General features: G+C 38.7%; 1 protein-coding gene across 4 annotated transcripts in view; it reads left to right on the top strand.

Moving 5' to 3' along the window:
• Nucleotides 1–355: 355 nt before the first annotated feature.
• Nucleotides 356–19,802, top strand: part of tcf25 (transcription factor 25 (basic helix-loop-helix)) — a 205,089-nt gene continuing 185,642 nt past the window's right edge. For 2 of the 4 annotated variants that reach the window (XM_058750834.1, XM_058750835.1), the window contains exon 1: nucleotides 360–659. In XM_058750834.1, coding sequence (XP_058606817.1) covers nucleotides 498–659 — 162 coding nt within the window. In that variant the 5' untranslated portion in view covers nucleotides 360–497. Of the gene's footprint in view, nucleotides 660–19,802 lie in introns of all 4 variants that reach the window. The other 2 variants (XR_009266917.1, XR_009266916.1) reach the window with 2 other exon arrangements.

Raw genomic sequence — 19,802 nt, forward strand, 5'->3', positions numbered from 1 at the left:
GAAAATTGTGAAATTATTAAGAAAAAATGTTTAATCCTGCTACGAATTTAATTTAGTCCGTTCTCTCATATTTCCATACAGATTATAATGTACAATATTTTTTGAACAACCTCCTTAGTCAATTAAAAGAAACAAGAAGAAGAAGAAGAAGAGAAAAAAAAAACTAATCAAGGTTTTAAAAAAACGTCCGGGTCATTATTGTTTATCATTTTACGTTGATGGTTGTATTATTTTATGTGTTCTATTCTTGATGTTTGAGCATTAATAAAAAAATAAAAATAAATAAATAAATAAAAAAGACCAAAGAGGCGGAAAACAACAACAGCAACAACAACAAAAAAAAAAACGTCCGGGGTCACCCACATCCACTTCCGTTAAAAGTGACGTGTTTCCCATGTGTTTGTAGCGTTTCCTGTTGAACATCAAATAGAAGTTGATGAGACATTTGGCTTCGGTGCGTGATTATTGATCACTGATCAGTTGATCTGCCGTCCAACATGTCAAGTCGCGCTTTGCGTAGGCTGAAGGGCGAGCAGCGAGCTCAGGCCGATTTAAACGCTTTTAAACTCGCTGATGAAGATGACAGAGATGACGAGGGGCAGATGAAGAGTGACAAAACTGCCCATAAGCAGAAGAACATCAGCAACATCTTTGAGCTGGTAACGTCTGGCATGTGTGATTGTCAAAGTGCAGAGGCTGGATTAGACGGTATTACCATGCTACTTTGATACGTAGCATGGTGATTACCGTACAATGTGTACCATGATATTTACATAAGGTGCTTTAAAAGTGACATGGTACAATTATTTTTATTATTTTTTGTACAACGGTACATGCCCAAAATACCATTATAGTATAGTAATTATGAAATATGAGATGTTGTGTGATTTAGGCTAGTGTTTGTCAATATCACACTTAATATAGTTCACAAATAACAGAAACAGGAACTTTTTCAACATTAAGGTTGGTTTTTAAATGAAAATGTGTGTGAATGTATTAAGGGGAAGTATATGTTTTAAGTGCTGTAACTTTTCTCTGTTTTTTTAATACGTCATGAATTGAGAAATCAAATGTTCACATAGTTGAAAAATGAAAAAAAAATCTATCATTTACTCACCCTCTGTCTTTCTAAACCTGTTTGAATTTCTTTCTTCTGCTTAACACAAAAAGAAGATATTTTGAAGAATATGGTATTACCTCCATAGTATTTCCCCCTAGTATTTTGTGTATTTGAACCCTTTCCAACTAGGGCTGCACGATAAATTGCATGCGATTGTCATGTGCATCTCTTCAGTAAAGCCGGTCAACCGTAATTTTATGAAGCTACGAGAATAATTCTTATACGGAAATAAAACAAAAATAATGACTTTATTCAACAGTTTGTCTCCCCCATGGAGAGTTTTAAAAGGGAGTATCCGCTGGACGTAAACTGAGTATGCTGTTCTGTGTCAGCCGCACCACATGGAGATGCTGTTTTCGTTCAAATCAAAGCGTAAGCGACGTAGAAAACGTGTCTGCATGGCGCAGCTGACACAGAACAGCATACGCAGTTTGCATCCAGCGGATACTCTCCAAAACGGCGCTACGGTGACGCGGAGGAGACGTGGGGGAGACGAACTGTTGAATAAAGTTATTTTTGTTTTCTTTCCGTACAAGTATTCTCGTAGCTTCGTAAAATTACGGTTGAACCCCTGATGTCACATGGATTATTTTACCAATCTACTTGCTACGTTTCTGCACTGTAAAACCGAACAGTGAAATTAATTAAAACAAATGAGTTAATTTCACTCAAATAATAATGAAAATTAATTGGACTTAATTGAAAAGTTTTGCAAACTCAAAATGTTATTGTAGTAAGGTAAACTTAACATTATTGTGTTTTCTAGTTTCCAGCATGCTTCGCATCAGACAACAAGGAAAATAAATGTAGAAATTAAGCGTTATTTTGTGTGTTTTTGCACAAGATTAACAGAGACTTAAATGTCGACACTTAAAAGTTATGTTAGGATTTACATAGGTTTCTGTTATGTTGGTTTTGTAGTGTTACTGTTGTAGTGAAGAGTAGAGCCTGTGGTTAGGTTAAGGATAGACGGCAAAACTTCAAGACTATACTGCATGTTTTTTGACTGTTTACGTGCAAGTGTTGTCGTGAGTCTTCTAGATAACTACATTAGCATGTGCCAGTGTGCTGTTGCTAACTAGTACTAAATTATTGAAGGATCTGGCAGCTGGGCAGCCACTCCTTCAGAAATTCCCCTACACTATAAAGATCTGAATTAATGTGCTGTTGATGGAAGCAAGTTGTATATAATTATCATTGTGATAAGTGGGGTGGGACAATGTAAGCGAGGCTTGGCTTGGCTCCCATTGCTCTCAGCCTACTTGTCATAAAATTTTAAGCTCTACTAACTTTAAAAAAATTGAGTTAGTTTCCTCAGATGTTTTGATTATTTGTAACTTATAAGGTTTTACAGTGTGGACGTTGATCGTGGTAATTACATCGCTGTCTGTGGGAGGGTCAGAAAGCATAAAAAAAGATCTTAATTTGTCTTCGGAAGACGAACAAAGCTTCTAAGAATTGCGGGGGTAAGTTATTAATGATAAAATTTTCATTTTGGGGTGGAGTAACCCTTTAATGCATCGTTTTTTTCCTTTTTCACTGCTCCAACATAAAGATGGATCTCAAAATCATACAGTCATTGGGCCTCATTCATGAAACATTCGTAAATACAGTCATGCCCAAAAATATTGGCACCCTTGGTAAATATGATCAAAGAAGGCTGTGAAAATTAATCTGTGTTGTTAATCCTTTTGATCTTTTATTTAAAAAAATCATAAAAATCTAACCTTTCATTGGATAATAAGAATTTAAAATGGGGGGAAATATCATTATGAAATGAATGTTTTTCTTTAATACACATTGGCCGCAATTAACGGCACCCTTTTATTCAATACTTTTTGAAACCTCCATTTGCCAGTTTAATAGCTCTAAACTTTCTCTTATAATGCCTGATGAGGTTAGAGAACACCTGACAAGAGATCAGAGACCATTCCTTCATCCAGAATCACTCCAGACCCTTTAGATTCCCAGCTCCATGTTGGTGCTTCTTCTCTTCAGTTCACCCCACTCAATTTCTACAGGGTTCAGGTCAGAGGACTGGAATGGCCATAGCAGAAGCTTGGTTTTGAGCTCAGTACCCCTTTTTGTGTTGTTTTTGAGGTTTGTGTTTGGATTATTGTACGGTTGGAAGATCCAAACATGGCCCATTATAAGATTTCTAACAGAGTCAGTAGGGATGGGCGATATCTTATCGTTTGCGATATACCGTTAAAAATGCTCCCCACGATAAAAATTTGTCTTCCCGCGATAATAACGATAAAGTCTAGTTGTTGACATATAGTTGTTGAAGGTGGACTTGAAATTGAGGGGTTTATCGCTAAATGAGGAGCAAGGTTATTTTCGTAAACGAAAAATAAAACTAAGACAAAAACGATTGATGAAAAAACAATTTCATAAACTGAAATAAAATAAAAATGTCAAAATATTTGATAAACGAAACGAAACTAACAACAGTTATTGATTAACTAACTGAAATTAAAAAAAATAAAAATAATTAACAAAAATAAATGATCGTTTTCGTAATCATTACGTTCTCATCCCTTGGCTGAAAAATATATGAGCTGTGTGGCGGTATGGGAAATGCATGTAAATGGCGCATCTCTCACGGAGAGACGCAAAGCGGTTTAAAGCAGAGTCCTGCACGGGTCCTGTTTGGTAAACGTGCACCAGCAGTACATTAACAGAACACCCGACCCGTTATCCGACAGCAGCTCTAATTTATTTCTGTACCAGAACCGTTTGACATAAAGACCACGAGTCCCGAGCCGAACCGCACCCGCATTAATCTACAACATCAGGTAGGCAAGCTTATTAATTTTCTCATATAACACAAGCAATCAAACCATCATTAGGCAAGTTGGTGTTTTGAAGAAATAAAGATACGCAACATGATAATTAACAGAAGAAGAAAAAATGAGAACGCACCTTTCTGTAAACAATAAAAAACGTGCCATAACATCTTGTGATCACTGCCAAACTTTTGAACAAATAAATATGCAAAGGCTAAATCACATCATATACACGCTTATAATTCTTCATAAATAAAGAAAATAACATTCAAATGTGAGCCTTTAAATAGGCCTACGATTGCCGTTATTATTGAATTTCATTAGTCCCAGTTATGATTTATGCGTGGATGTTCATGGAAAAATGCGCAAGGCACGACAGTTACAATATCACGATTATGGTTAAATAAGAAAAAAGACATATAACCAAATTAGGCTACGTTTATTTTCATATTAAATATCTCAACACACCATTAGATATGACATTAAGTGCAACTTGTGTAGATTTATTTAGTAAAAAGGCTTGCATCCTTTGGTGTATATTTGTATAGGCTACTTTTACCATCTATCAATCTCAGCATGGGATAATTTTGTCGCTATAAACGTTTGCCTCACTAAGGTTAAATTATGCTAAGTCTTTCTTTGGCCTTCACTCTGGAAGTGATCTGTTGATTCTGCTATACTTTAATTAAAACTGAAACTAACTATATAAAACTAAATAAAAATGTGTGCACAAAAAAAAACCTAACAAAAATATTAATGAAACAAATAAAAACTAAACTAAATTTCATTGCAAATTTGAAAACGATATTAAAATAAAACGAATAAAAAAAATATAAAAACTATAATAACCTTGATGAGGAGCTCCTTCTACAGTCTGGAACTGGTTTGGTTAGGGCTGTACTGTGCACACACAAACAAAATCGTTCTGAATAAATGTACTACAGTAGCATGTGTGTGATACAGTTTTGCATGTGTATAAGCCTGTTTACAAACCTGATGTCCAACAAAGATATCATTTATTGACATGCTTTTTGTCCAAATTAACTTAACATAGTTGAGCGTTTGAATTAACTTCTTTTTGTGACCAGACATGGTTTCATATTACAGAATGATAGTATTATATACAGTGATAAAGGCCATGTCGATTAGCATTGCATTATACATATAATTTCCTTATTAAAAAAATACCTAAGATTGAAGAACACAAATAAACATATGTGGAGTTTCCAGTGTGGATTATACAGTCAAAACATGTTCTCGGTAATGCTCACAACACCCTATTCTGAGTAAAAATAGGAAACATAATACTTTTCTCTAAAGAAACAGGATTCCCTGAATTATCGTCATTGATATTGTTATCGCAATAAAATACCAGAAATATCGTGATATACTTTTAAGCCCATATCGCCCATCCCTAAGAGTCAGTCACGTATTGATGTTTTATCTGTTGGTATTTGATAGAATCCTTGATGCTATGTGTCTAAACAAGATGTACAGGACCTCCAGCAGAAATATAGGCCCACAACATCAAAAATACAGCAGTATATTTCATTGTACACATGGGGTACTTTTTATCCCTGCGTTCACCAAACCCATCTTGAGTGTTTGCTGCTAAAAAGCTGACCATAGAAGCCAGTCTCATTAGAAGTTCCAGTTGTGTCTGATAACTGAATATGCTGGAGTTTGTTTTTGGATGAGCTAGGAGAATTTTTCTTGAAACCCTCCCAAACAACATGTGGTGATGTAGGTGCTGTTTGACAATTTTGATTTTTTTTTTTAAGGTTTTCTGACCCCGAGACTCAACTATTTTCTGCAATTCTCCAGCTGTGATCCTTGGAGAGTCTTTAGCCACTCAGACTCTCCTTCTCACCGTGCATTAGGACGATATATAGACACGTCCTCTTCCAGGCAGTTTCTTAACATTTTATGTTGGTTTGGAAATTCTTAATTATTGCTCTGATGGTGGAAATGGGGAATTTTCACTGCTCTAGCTCTTTTCTTAAATCCACTTCACTAATTTGTGAAGCTCAATTATCTTTGGCTGCACATCAGAAATATGTTTTTTGGATTTTCTCATTGTGATGGATGATTAAGGGAATTTGGGCTTTGTTCTCCGTCCTATTTATATTTCTGTGAAACAGGAAGCCATGGCTGGATAATTTTATGTTCATAATCACCCTTGAGTGCTCAAAATGCATGTTTTAAACAGCTTATTGTACAGGTAAATTAATCGCTGTTCTAATCTAATGCGCTGCTGCACTGTATATAACGCACATACATAGGCTACAGACAGTAGCTCGTACATCATGTGCAGATCGCGCGCACAGAATCATTCAGTGCGGAAATGTATTGTCAACACTGTTCTGTGATTTTCTCCGTAAAATAGCTTAGAAACTGTAAAGTTCAAGCATATATTTCTTAATAACTAAATCCCACAGCTTCAGTACTAGGGAGATACTGCCAGGTAAAATTAATTCTCACACACACAATATCGCTCTCACTAATGCATTTATATGAATGTAATCTTTACTGTGCTACTTTATCTGTATCTGATTTAAAACGAGCAGAAATTGGTGAAAAATATAACGACCCAAAGACAAAAGAACTGAAAAAAAGGGCTGTTGCCATGTGGGCAGCACTGTGTCATCTGCCATAGCTGCGCACAAGGTTTTTTTTCACAGCTCCAGATTATTTGTTCATTAATGAAGTCATCAGCGACTAGTCAACTTTGACTCGACTTTCATCACATTAAAGTCGACTTTAAAAAATCAGAAGTCGTTCAACCCCTAGTGTACACTCATTCACAATTAGCATAATCCCCGCCTATGAATTACAGCAATGCAAATTGCGTGTCCACGAACGCAGTGGAATATTCTGGTCTACTTTCTCAGGTTTGGCTCCAGTATATTGCATAAATGCAAAAAAGACTAATAGGCAGGTTGTCGATGAGTGACAGAGCAGAATAAAGATTTATATTTTGTTTTGTTTATATTTTGCTTAGCCTATAATTTTAAATGACAGATGTCGAATTTATTTATTTATTTATTTTTCTTCCGCGACACTTTTCCTAGGCTACTGTGTTTACAGCAAGATGTTAAACGAATTTAGTATTTTGACAAGACGAATAAAATTATAATAGGCCATTTTTGTACAACCTACATTTTGTTTCCCTCTGCGACACTTGTTCCTATTGTGTTGTAAAGGTTAAACGAATTGTATCCTGACAAGACGAATAAAAATAAGGAATACAATTTTTTTTACATTTTTATTTTCTCTGTGACACTTTTTTTTCCTACTGTGTTGGCAGCAAAATGTTAAACGAATTTCATGTCTTGAGACAAAATTCGTTTAACATTTTGCTGTCAATAAAAGACTCTTGACAAGACGAATAAAAGAACAAATAAAATTTTGTGCAGACTAAACTTTTATTTGTTAGCCTATCTGTCTGTCTTTCAGTAGAGGAAATTTAAATGTGTGATTCTGGAAACGAGATCTAAATTTAGCGGGAACGGTCGGGTCGGTAAGAAAATTATTCAAAGCGGACAGCGGGTGAACAAAGAGTAAATATATGGCGGGAGCGGGCAGGTGCGGGACTTAAAAAAACAGTCCCGCGCAGACCTCTACTTTGGTGGCACAGCGTTTTCCAGCTGAGACGCTTTGATTGCCATAAGGAATATCCACGGCAGTACTAGTATCTCATTTTGAAGAATATTACTGAATATAAAAACGCAGTAACCAGTAATATTAACTTCTCTATTGTTGTTCACTTGTTGTACAAGGAGGATGATTGGTTGGTGTGGTATTTCTCCAGCCCCTCCTCCATTGATTGGACGGCTGGGTAAAAAGTGACAGTGACGAGCGCTGCTTTCTACCCAAAGCTAAACCGGAGTTAAAGTTGATCAACTCTCAGCTACAAAAAACAAAAAAAACCCCAAACTAACAGAGCAAGCAAACTTGTAAAATATTATAATGGCAGTGCATTAAAATTCAGTATCATCAGTTTGCCAAAAGGAACGGAGAACGTTTTATGTACCATTTACACATGGTAGAGAGCAAGGGTAAATTTTTGTACCAACTAACATTTTGAAAATACGAACCTTTTCGTGAATTCGTAAGTTTACGCCAGAACGGCTTTACGAACGATTTTACACAAATTCTTTCTGCTCGTGTTTCATCAATGAGGCCCATTGTTGGAAAGGGTTCAAATACACAAAAATGCTGGAAAACCAAAGAATTTGTGGGACCTGAAGGATTTTTCTGAAGAACAGCAGGCAGTTTAAAATGAAGAGAATCTTCAGAACTGGAGTTTAAGTGGATCCAGAACTTTAAAACTTTTTATTTTTTATGATTAGATTTAGGGGGAGACGACCTAACTCCGCTCTGCAGGTGTTATTAGGTGTGTTTCTGTGGACATGAAGGATGCTTCTGCAGAGCTTCTAAAGGGTGTTTGTGCCAATCTTTATGGCTGTAGTTACTCGTTGGGCCCCAGATCTCGCTTCCATACAGGGCAATAGGCAGTATGACACTATCGAAAATCTTTGTCCAGATTCTGATGGGGATGTCTATTTTGAATAATTTTGTTCGTATGGCGTGCAGTGCCCTGCAGGCTTTTACAAGTAATGTTTTTATTGCCAAATTGAAATTTCCAATGGGAATTAAAACCAGACCAAGATAATTATATTGTAAAGCATGTTGAAGTGTGGTGTTGTTTAAAGTAAATATATGTTTATGTTCTGATTTCTGTTTGTTGTACAACAAAATAACAATCTTTTTCTGTTTAAGTTCCAATCATGGCAGTATTTAGTTAAAATGTCAAGGTTGTTCTGGAGACCTTCTGGTGTTTTAGATAGCAATTTTAGAATTAGCAAGTCGTCTGCATACAGTAAATATTTGACTTCTGTGTCGAATAATTGTAGTCCTGGACTATCTGATTGGTCCAGTAGATCTGCCAATTCATTGATATACATGTTAAATAAAGTTGGGCTGAGGCAGCAGCCCTGTCTCGCTCCTCGCTGTCTGTCCTTTGCTGTCCAATTTTTACTGCACATTTATTTTGGTTATACATGTTTTTAATTAAGCCATATATTTTTACCCCCTATGCCACTTTGAAGGATTTTATAAAACAATCCATTATACCAAATGGAGTCAAAAGCCTTCTTAAAATCTATGAAGCATGCAAATATAATCTATTTTATAATTTTGGTTGTTTTTGATACATGATTCAAAAGCATTCAATTTTTCAAGGACTTTTAACTGGTTGGGATTATTCAGAGGGTCAATTTGATGTGTATAGAGCTTCTCAAAATAATCTTTCCAAATTTGACCATTTTGTATGGCTAGTTCTTGTGACTTTGTATTGATTAGACTGTGTTCCAAGTGCTCCAGAACTGACCCTGATCAATTGTGTTTTCGATCTTCTGTCTCGGTGTGTTTTTGTATTGTTTCAGAAGTTCTGAGTGCTTTAAGCGTAATTCTGAGTTGACTGGATCTTTGTGGTTTTGATTTGAAATTAATAGTAGCTCTTGTCTTATTGTTTTACAGTCATGGTCAAACCACTTCAGGTTTTTGTTTAGCTCTATTTTTGTTTTTATATGTGGTAGTTTTATTTAAATGAGCCTTTTTTGCTGTATTTTCAAAAATGTCATTAATATGTTTAATTGCTAAATTTATTCCTTTCCAATTATCATATGCTGAATTGTTAAACAGTGTTATGGAATTGACTTTCATTAGACTTCAATACTTTAATAAATGTTTCAGCAGCATTACGAGTCTATCTATATGGTGTTTTGAGCTTATGTAGATGTTATGGCTTTTTATGAATTTCTCTTGATTTGATGATATCACCTTTAATGCAAAGATTGATCTGGCTGTGATCAGACAGGGGTGACTGAGCTTTGACAGTAAGTGCACTGAAATGGGAGGGGCTTATATTTGATATGGCATAATCTACAACACTGTTGCCAAGATTTGAGCTATAGGTAAATTGTCCACAGGAATCTCCTTCGATTCTACCATTAAGGATATAAAGACCTAAAGTTTGACAAAGGTGGGCTGCCGCTTTCCCATGCCTATTGACTCCAGTATCCTGGTTATTTCTTCTAGGTAGAGTACTGAAGAGATCTTGGGGTAAATGTGTGAACAGATGTTTATCTCCCGAGTTTTCAATATAGTCTAATTCTAAACCAGTTCCAGCATTTAGATCTCCACATAGTAAAATTTTCCCCAGAGTTTGATATTGACTAATTTCTCCCTGTAAAGTGTAAAATACTTCATCGTCGTAGTATGGGGAATCTGATGGAGGAATATAAATTCCACAGATAAAAAGAGATTTTTCTAGAATTCCAAAGCTTTTATCCAATTTTAACCAAATGTGATTTTTGCCTTGCCGTACTGGTGCTGTAAAAGGGGCAAGGTCATTTTGTATCCATATGACTAAACCTTCAGAATCTCTACCATGATGTATTGAGTTGAGTTTCCAGGAGGGCACTATGATTTCAGAGTAACTTGCAGGACACTCAGTGGACACTTCTGATCTACACCATGTTTCTGTTAGAATTAGGATGTCAACATTTGTGATGCTATTTAAAAAAATCTGTGTTTGTGCTTTTTAATCCAAATGTTTTAGAGCACAAACCCTGAATATTACAAAAGCTAATATTTAACATTTTTATATGATCGGCGATTAAGTCGTACTGCTGTTTATCTGGAGGCAAACCCCCCTTAAAAAAAAAACAAAAAAACTTTTTTATAAAATATTAAAATAAAACAAAACAACAAAATCATCATCATCATAATAATAATAATAATAATATTAATAATAATAGAGCAAGTAAAAAGGTAGTCAAACTGATTAAAATAAATCATTGTGAATAATGACTTAAAATAGTAGTAATATAGTAACAATAACAATCGATTATAAAAATAATCACAATGATAATAATCTTGTTGTGATCAATCATTGTATATTTCAGTTGAGCGTATTGTTGCAGAGAAGGCTTGGGCCGTGTTCACACTTGGCGTCTTTTTTGACTAGAAAAAGTGGACGAGAGCGCTTTTTTTAATGGAAAAAAAAAGCTGGCAGCGTCTGTTACAAATAGCAGCTGAGAGCGTCTTTTGTTTCCATAGCAACAGCGGCAACGGTAGCTAGCGCTGTGTGCTGCAGAAACATCTGCTTTTGAAGTTAATGGGGAGGGTGTCGGTTCACAACGACGTTTGTGGGAGCGTGACATTATACAGGGAAGGAAACTGTATGGTAAGATTGAGGCCGGGGCCCTTAGAGCCATTACAAACAAAAGGCAAGAGTCTCCTTCGTCTGGCTCATTAGACTTACAATAAGAGAAACAGGAACTGGCAGGGACCTCTTGAATCGTTCATCTGATGTCTTCATCTTCACCATAAATGCTAAATACAATGTATATAACTTCTTCAGTTTGTGCACTATTACATTGGAATCTAAATTAAACATTTAAATAAATTTGTAATCCCACAATTCCCCCTTCTAATAACTCTCACAAAATACAAATTTAGACACTTAAAAGTTTATTCTTGTAACTTGTGATCGTTACAGGCACATAGCACTTGTTCTGTGTTGCTTGTATGTAATTGCATGCTGACACAGAAACAAAACATGCAATTATGGTCCGTGAAGTTCTTACAGGTCTTTTCTGGTTGGAACTGTCATTTCCCGTGATGGGCGTGAGTCATTTGTTGCATGAAACACTTGATACAGGTTTCCGAACCATGAAGAATTATCCATGTGGTGTAATTTTGCTGAAAGATCAAGAATGTCTTGATCATGTTGCTGGATGACTGAAGTTCTCGTATGTGATTCTCTGCGTTGTGTATTTTTTTTTTAAAATTTTTTTCTTTGTTCTGTCTTCCGTGACAGTTGGCTCGGCAGTGGGTCTCGTTGTCTTTTAGAGGTTGTGGCTTCATACGCAGGTGAGGAGTTCGGCTCGTATGGGTCTCAGGACCGCCATCAAGTGGTATCTGCACAGAGGAAGAAAGAAAACAAAAAAATAGAGCAGTATTTGTTCTAAAGACTGCAAACATTAGGGTTGTATATTTACATTTACATTTAGTCATTTTGCAGACGCTTTTATCCAAAGCGACTTACAATTTGGGGAACACATGAAGCGATTCATCTTGAAGAGGCAATCCGACAAAGGAAGTGCTTGTAACACCAAGTCTCAGGCATTGTTTAAATAAGTACAAGCTAGCAAGGGAAGGAATAAATAAGGAGAGAGTTTTTTTTTTTTTAATTATGTGTAGGTTGAAGTCAAGTAGTGTAGAAAGAGATGAGTTTTCAGCTGTTGCTTGAAGATTGACAGGGATCCAGTACTCCGAATATGGGTGGGAAGATCATTCCACCAGCCAGGAATGGTGAACGAGAATGTTCTGGAGAGTGATTTTGAGCCTCTTTGTGATGGTACCACGAGGCGTCGCTCACTAGCAGATCTCAGATTTCTGGAGGGGATGTAGATTCTTAATAGTGAGTGCATGTAGGCGGGTGCTGAGCCTGTGGTTGTTCTATGAGCAAGCATCAGTGTCTTGAACTTGATGCGAGCTGCGATTGGTAGCCAATGCAATGAGATAAAGAGAGGTGTAACATGGGCTCTTTTGGGTTCCTTGAAGACCAGTCGTGCCGCCGCATTCTGAATCATTTGTAGAGGTTTGACTGTGTTTGATGGAAGTCCAGCCAGAAGAGCATTGCAGTAGTCCAGCCTAGAAATGACAAGGGCCTGGACAAGAAGTTGTGCAGCATGCTCTGTCAGAAAGGGCCTGATCTTTCTGATGTTGTGTAGTGCAAACCTGCAAGATCGAGCAGTCTTTGCAATGTGGTCTTTGAAGGTCAGCTGGTCATCAAAGATTACACCAAGATTTCTGACCGAAGTTGATGGGGTAATTGTTGATGAACCTAACTGGATCGTGATGTCATGCTGTAGAGTTGGAGTGGCAGGAAAGACAAGAAGCTCAGTCTTTGCCAGGTTGAGCTGGAGGTGATGTTCTTTCATCCATGCCGAGATGTCCGCCAGGCAACCTGAGATCCTTGCAGCTAACGTTGGATCATCTGGTTGAAAAGAGAGATAGAGCTGTGTGTCATCAGCGTAGCAGTGGTAGGAGAATCCATGTGCCTGTATGATGGGACCCAGTGATGTAGTGTATGTGGAGAAGAGGAGGGGTCCAAGAACCGATCCCTGAGGAACCCCAGTGACCAGTGTATGTGCTTTGGATACCTCCCCTCCCCAGGCCACCCTGAAAGACCTACCAGTGAGCTAGGATTCAAACCAGCGAAGTGGAATTCCAGCGATGCCCAGTGATGAGAGAGTGGAGAGCAGTATCTGATGATTGACAGTGTCAAACTCGGCAGATGGATCCAGCAGAATGAGGACTGATGATTTGGAATGGGCTTTTGCAAGTCGCAGGGCTTCAGTGACCGAGAGAAGTGCAGTCTCAGTTGAATGGCCACTCCTGAAACCTGACTGTTTAGCGTCCAGTTTGTTGTTCTGTGAAAGAAACAATGAGACCTGGTTGAAGACAACACGTTCAAGTGTTTTCGCTATGAATGGAAGGAGAGAGACAGGTCTATAGTTTTCTATAAGAGAAGTGTTTAATGTAGGTTTTTTGAGCAGTGGGGTTACCCGAGCCTGCTTGAACGCAGTGGGGAAGATGCCTGTGAGGAGGGATGTGTTGATGATGTGTGTGAGTGTCGGTAAGAGCGTGGGAGAGATTGCTTGCAGAAGGTGTGAGGGGATTGGGTCAAGAGGACATGTTGGAGAGGAGAAGTTTGGATACTTCAGCCTCCGTCAGGGGACAGAAGGAGAAGATGGGAGGTTTAGCAGTGGATGTGGTTGGTTGGGGGTCCTGTGTGCGTGGAGGTGAGAACTGATCACTGATCGATCTAGTTTTGTCTGTAAAAAAAGTAGCAAAGTCATCAGCTGTAATAGAAGTGGTGGGAGGTGGTGGAGGGGGACAGAGGAGAGAATTAAATGTTCTGAAGAGATTACGCATGTCTGGAGCGCTGTTGATCTTGTTGTGGAAATGTGAGGATTTTGGCAGTTTTGGCAGTGGTTGTATCCTCTGTTCAATCTGCGTCTGCTATTGTTGTTCCTTCTTTCCCTATTTCTTAATTCCTGTGACACCTAAAGAACATTGAGGTGAGGGTGGACTAGTGGATGGGGAAGGCCTATGAGGGGATGTTCACCGCAGGGTTGGCCCCCGAAGCCTGTTGCTCTGGTTCTTCCCTGGGCTCCTCACTGGTCCATGTGTCCTAACCTATCCCTGTAGGTGGAGGAACAACTTTACAGTGTGACACATGAGTCCAAGTTTTCCTTCCCTGACACAATACTGCAGCTGCTGTAATCAACATCACTTGATGTGGTCCGTACTACTTAGGCTCTAATGGCTTGTTTCTGAACGACTTTATCATGACCCATTGACCTGGGATGATAGTGTGTCCACCTTCTAGTGGAGTCTGCCAACACGACTCAACTCTCTCTCTGGCACTCTGTACTGCCTTTGTGAGGTTTTCAAAGTAAGCGATCAGGGCATCTGAAGCAATGTGAACATCAGCATTTCTAAGATCAATCACACCTGGCATCTGCATAGGACGCCCAGTAATAATTTCATGAGGGCTCAGTCCTACTGATCTGTTAGGTGACGCTCTCATACTACACAGTACTGCGGGCAGTGCTTCAACCCATGGTACTCCTTCCTGATGCATTTTGCTTAGCCTGGTTTTGATTGTTCTGTTTGATCGTTCAACCTGTCCTGATGCTTGTGGCCTATAGGGACAGTGAAGGTTCCACTTAATCTTCAACATTCTAGACACTTCCTTGACTACCTGTCCTGTGAAGTGGGTACCTTGATCTGAGTCAATGCAATCTGGTAATCCCCATCTGGGAATGAAATCAGTAACGACATTTAGCAGTATGTGCAGCTGTAGCACACCCTGTTGGATAAGCTTCTACCCATCTTGAGAATTTGTCTATTACTACCAAAACGTCAGTTTTTCCTTTACAAGGGGGCAATGATATGTAATCAACTTGCAGGTGACGAAATGGCCCCGGTGGAGCTGGGGTATGTGCTGCTGGTGTGGTGGCTGCTGGTACCTCATTATTTTTCTGACATGTTACACATCTCTTGACTGTTTCAGTGGCTATGTTTCTGAATTTTGGATTCCACCATTGATTTGAGAACCTGTGATTCATCGTTGCTGGACCACTGTGACCCAAATTGTGTATTTGTTGAGCCAAATATGGCAACAGTGATTCGGGAGCAACATACTTTCCCCCTTTGGTCCAGCAGCCGGATGAATCCACAGTGGCTCCTTTGTCTAACCATGTCCATGCTTCATATAGAGGAACGTCTTTATACAGATCAATGATTGATTCCGGAGGTAGAATTGTCTTCTGTGCTGTACTACCTGAACACACTTGTACAGTTGCATAGAAACAAGCCTGTTTAGCCGCTACATCAGCAAGAGCATTACCTTTAGCTTCCGTAGTATTAGTTGCGAGGTGTGCTTTCACTTTGATCACCGCTAATTTCTTTGGGAGTTTCATGGCAAACATTAAATCTTTCACTAATCCAGCATGCTTAATGGGGGATCCAGCAGAAGTTAGAAATTGTCTGGTTTGCCAAATAACACCAAAATCATGAATTACCCCAAAAGCATACCTGGAATCTGTGTAGATACTTGCAACTGATCCTGAAGCTAGCGTGCATGCTCTTGTTAAGGCTACTAGTTCTGCAGCTTGAGCTGAACCATCAACAAACAACTCCAATTCTGCGTTCTCTATGGGAGTTTCTGCTATTTCACTTGTCGCTGCATATGTAAGCGTAACACAATCATGAGTCATTTCACCTTCACCCTCTAACACAACTTCAGTCATTGCAGACATCATACATGAGGATGGGTTCGTGACTGGTGCACGCTGTATAACAATGTTCGGGGCTGTGAGAGTTGCTAACCAATTTCCCCAACGGGAGGAGGTGACGGAAGTGACTTTTGCTTGATTCATTAGTGCAGACACTGCGTGAGGGCATTTTACATTTACATTCTGACCTAACACCATTCCTGATGAAGCCTGAAGCGCTAGATGAACTGCCTGTACTGCTCTGAGGCATGGGCCCATACCTTGAGCGACTATGTCAAGTTTACCAGAATAGTAATGAATTGGGCGTAAGCTGCCCCCATGATCTTGCATTAGACATGCAGTCATAAAGCCTAATTGTTCATGGACATAAAGCACAAAGGGTTTATCTGATTGGGCAATTCCTAATGCTGGTGCTTGACATAGTGCTCTCTTCAAATCATTAAAAGCTTTGAGATGAAGTTCTTCCATACAAACAGTATCTGAATCTTTACCATGGCCTTTCAACAAATCATAGAGAGGCTGTGCAATCGAGGCATAGTCTTCAATCCAAAGTCTACAGTAACCTGCTGTTCCTAAAAATGAGCTGAGTGTTTTAATGGTAGTAGGCGGAGGTATGGCTTTGACTGAAGCCGCTCGATCCTGTGTAATGGATCTATTTCCTGCACCAATTGTTTGACCCAGAAATGTGACTTGCTTTTTAGCAATTTGAGCTTTGTGAAAGCTGCATTTGTGTCCTTTTTTATGCAAATAGTCCAACAATGCTGTCAATTCAATTTGATGTACCTCGTGGTCTGTTGAGGCAAGCATAATATCATCGACATATTGAATCATAGTGGACTGTTTGACTGGACATTCTGGGTCACACAAATCACGTCTGACAGCCTGATGGTATATGGTCGGCGAATTCTGAAATCCCTGTGGCAGACGTGTCCACTGGTATTGTTCATAGTCAACTGTGAAAGCTAACCATGACTGGCTGTCAGAGTGCAACGGTACAGAAAAGAATCCATTAGACATATCAATTACTGAAAAAAACTTACAATCTAATGGTAAGCCATTACAAATTGTAGATGGATCTGCCACTAGGGGGTGATTTTATCAATATGTTTATTGGCTACTCTAGTCTATTGTAAGTCTCCATGTCCCATTTGATTTCTTGATGGGCCATATGGGTGAATTACATGGACTGTTGGTTTTAACTAGCACTCCTTGCTTCAGCAACTTTTCTACAATAGGTTTGATTCCCTGTATAGCTTCCTTATTAATCGGATATTGTTTGGTGACCGGAGGTGGATTTCCGTCAATTTAACTGGTTCTACACCTGTCAACAAACCACAATCATCCTTGTCTTTAGCCCAAATTAGATGATTCTGTAAGAAAGCATACTCAGTAGGGATTGCATTATTGGTAGAAACTTGTGCTGAGGAAATGTTTATGCTAGCGGATTCTGAGGACACGTCTAACGTTAGATGTACTTGTCTCAGAAGATCCATGCCTAAAATTGCACCTGTATTTAATGGAGCACATAGCAATTTTGTAGTCAGAGTTTTTGGGCCAAATTGTACCTCTATGGGCGGGTTTCATACAAAACAGAATCTTCACCTATTACGCCAGTTAAACAAAGTTTGGTTTTCTTGTATGGGATGTTTAAAACTTGTGCCAATTTTGTAGGAATTACTGTACACTCTGCACCTGTATCAAGCAAAAATCAATCTCTTTCTCTTTACGCTACCTTTCACAAAAATTCTTTTGTCATTGTGATGGATTACAGGGGAAAGGTAGCTACTCACAGCCCCAACAATTAGTTTTTTTCCTGGTCTTGTTGTGCTCTTAGAAGAGCCTGTACGAGCTGTCCTAAAGTTTCAGTGGTCACTGGCGGAACTACTTCAGGGTTGTAGGCAGGCTGAGGAGGAGCAGAATTATGCATAGCATTTCTTTTACTATTTTGCAACTTCTTCCTACACTCTTTCTCCCAATGTCCTAATTTTTCACAGTAGTTGCATTTGCCTTCTCTTTTAGACCATCTCTTGTCTTGTTTTGTTGTGTTAAACGTAGCTGCTGCTACTCTCACTTTTGCCTTGACATCAGCATCTCTTTCCCATGTAGCTAACCTGTCTAGGTTACTTCTGAGAGTTCTGTTAGACCAAGTTAGATCTAAGAATGGTAAAGCTTTTCTGTATTCGCTACAAGGCCATCTGACCAGATACTGAACTAGGGGTCCCTTGTCATCTAGCACACTTTCAGGGTCATCAACAATTCCACTGTAAATTACAGCTGACTGACAAAATCTCTCAGTATATTCACTCACAGTTTCTTCTTTCTTTTGCACACAGGTAGTAATTCTAGACCAATCTATTTTGGGTCCCATGATATTCTTTAGAATTTTCAAAACACCTTCTCTCAAATCGCCTTTACTGGCATGTTGTAGTTCAGAAGTAACAGCAGACTCAAAACTGTTGAATTCAGATTCAGTTAGAATTTGTGACATCAGCTGTGTGACTTCTGTTAACGACACGTCGTAAAGGCGCATTTTACTGGTCAATACTCTTCTAAATTCAGAAAAATGTGTGCGTGCTGAGGGTAAGCTCTGAGACAGTCTCTCTATATCTTTAGGCCCTAGTGTTTTGGCAACAGTTTGTATTTGCACAACAGAAGAGTTGAGAGGAACACTGTTAGTTTCCTCAATGCCTTGAGATCTTCTCCGAGCACCACAAACATTGACCGAATTTACAGGCACATCAATTACTGATTGGAGAGCTACATCTCTTTCAAAGAATGCTTGTAAATCAGGGTAAATGCTATCCGGCTGACTAACTTCCACATCAGTTTTTGCTGCAGCTTTGTTGCGGTTCAATTTCTTAGTCAAAGAGGATACTCTAGCTTGAAGCTCATTGTTCTGTTTCTCTAGCTCTGATTTACACTGAGATTGTTGTGTAGCTAGTGCTAAACCAAATTCTCTGTGGCAGCAGATAATGCCTTTAACATTGTTCTTGCGAATACATGCTCCTAACACCTTTTTACACTCATCTACAGACCAAGTCTTGTCTGGATGGATCTCATATTTCTGAGTTAGTTTTTTTTCTAACTTTCTCAGTGATTATTAGGTTCATTTGTTCCCCTAACAGTGTTTTGAATTCACTATCTGACCACAATGGAGTCGCAAGACCATCCTTTTCTGTTGTTGGAATCAGCCTAGTATTCCTTCTAACCATTTTGTGAGTTTCTTTGTTACCACACAATCAAAAACACTAAAAACTTCTCTGATCAACAGAGGGTACACTTGTTAACACAGCTTAACTATTGTTAACTTTCCAAATTACCAACACTTCACACTTAACTTCCCTGCCTACAAGAACAGAGGATAAACCAAATTTTAGCATGTATGCTAACCTTCTCTGCCTGAACAGAGGATAACCAATTCTTCCCTGCCTAAAACAGAGGGTAACACAATATTAGCACGTTATGCTAATCTTCCCTGCCTGGACAGAGGATAACTTTCATCTCTAAAAGTACATTTTTAGAGGATAATTTAGTTAACCAAACCCTACAGCTGTCTGTTAACTCTTCTCTGACGGCGCAGAGGATAAACAAATTTGTACTGGTCTTAAAGGTTCTTTTGGATTAGAGACAGCACTCACCACAACCTTGGTTGAGAGAAAAATTCAGTCTGGAAATCTTTGTTCAGCTAGAAGATTTCGCTGGATTCCAAAAGATGCAGTCTGGAAGCAGATCTTTGTTTGAGCTTGAAGTTTTCAATCTGGATTCAGGTGAGGAAGCTGGAACTCTATCCGGGTCACGGCACCATCTGTTGTGAACTTTTATCTTCTACGAAGCAGAGACCAGGAGACGTTGGGATATCTTTCATACAGAAGTTACTCTTTATTGAGAACTCGCTGCGCGTTGCTGTAGTCATCCAAGTCTCACTAAAGCAGTGATACATTGTAGTTTTAAATACATTTAGGGGGCAGTGCTTAGGAATGGAGACCAAGCACCTGGGTGATGATCTTAAACAAA

This window comes from Onychostoma macrolepis, chromosome 18 (genome assembly GCF_012432095.1).
Source record: "Onychostoma macrolepis isolate SWU-2019 chromosome 18, ASM1243209v1, whole genome shotgun sequence".
NCBI lineage: Eukaryota > Metazoa > Chordata > Actinopteri > Cypriniformes > Cyprinidae > Onychostoma > Onychostoma macrolepis.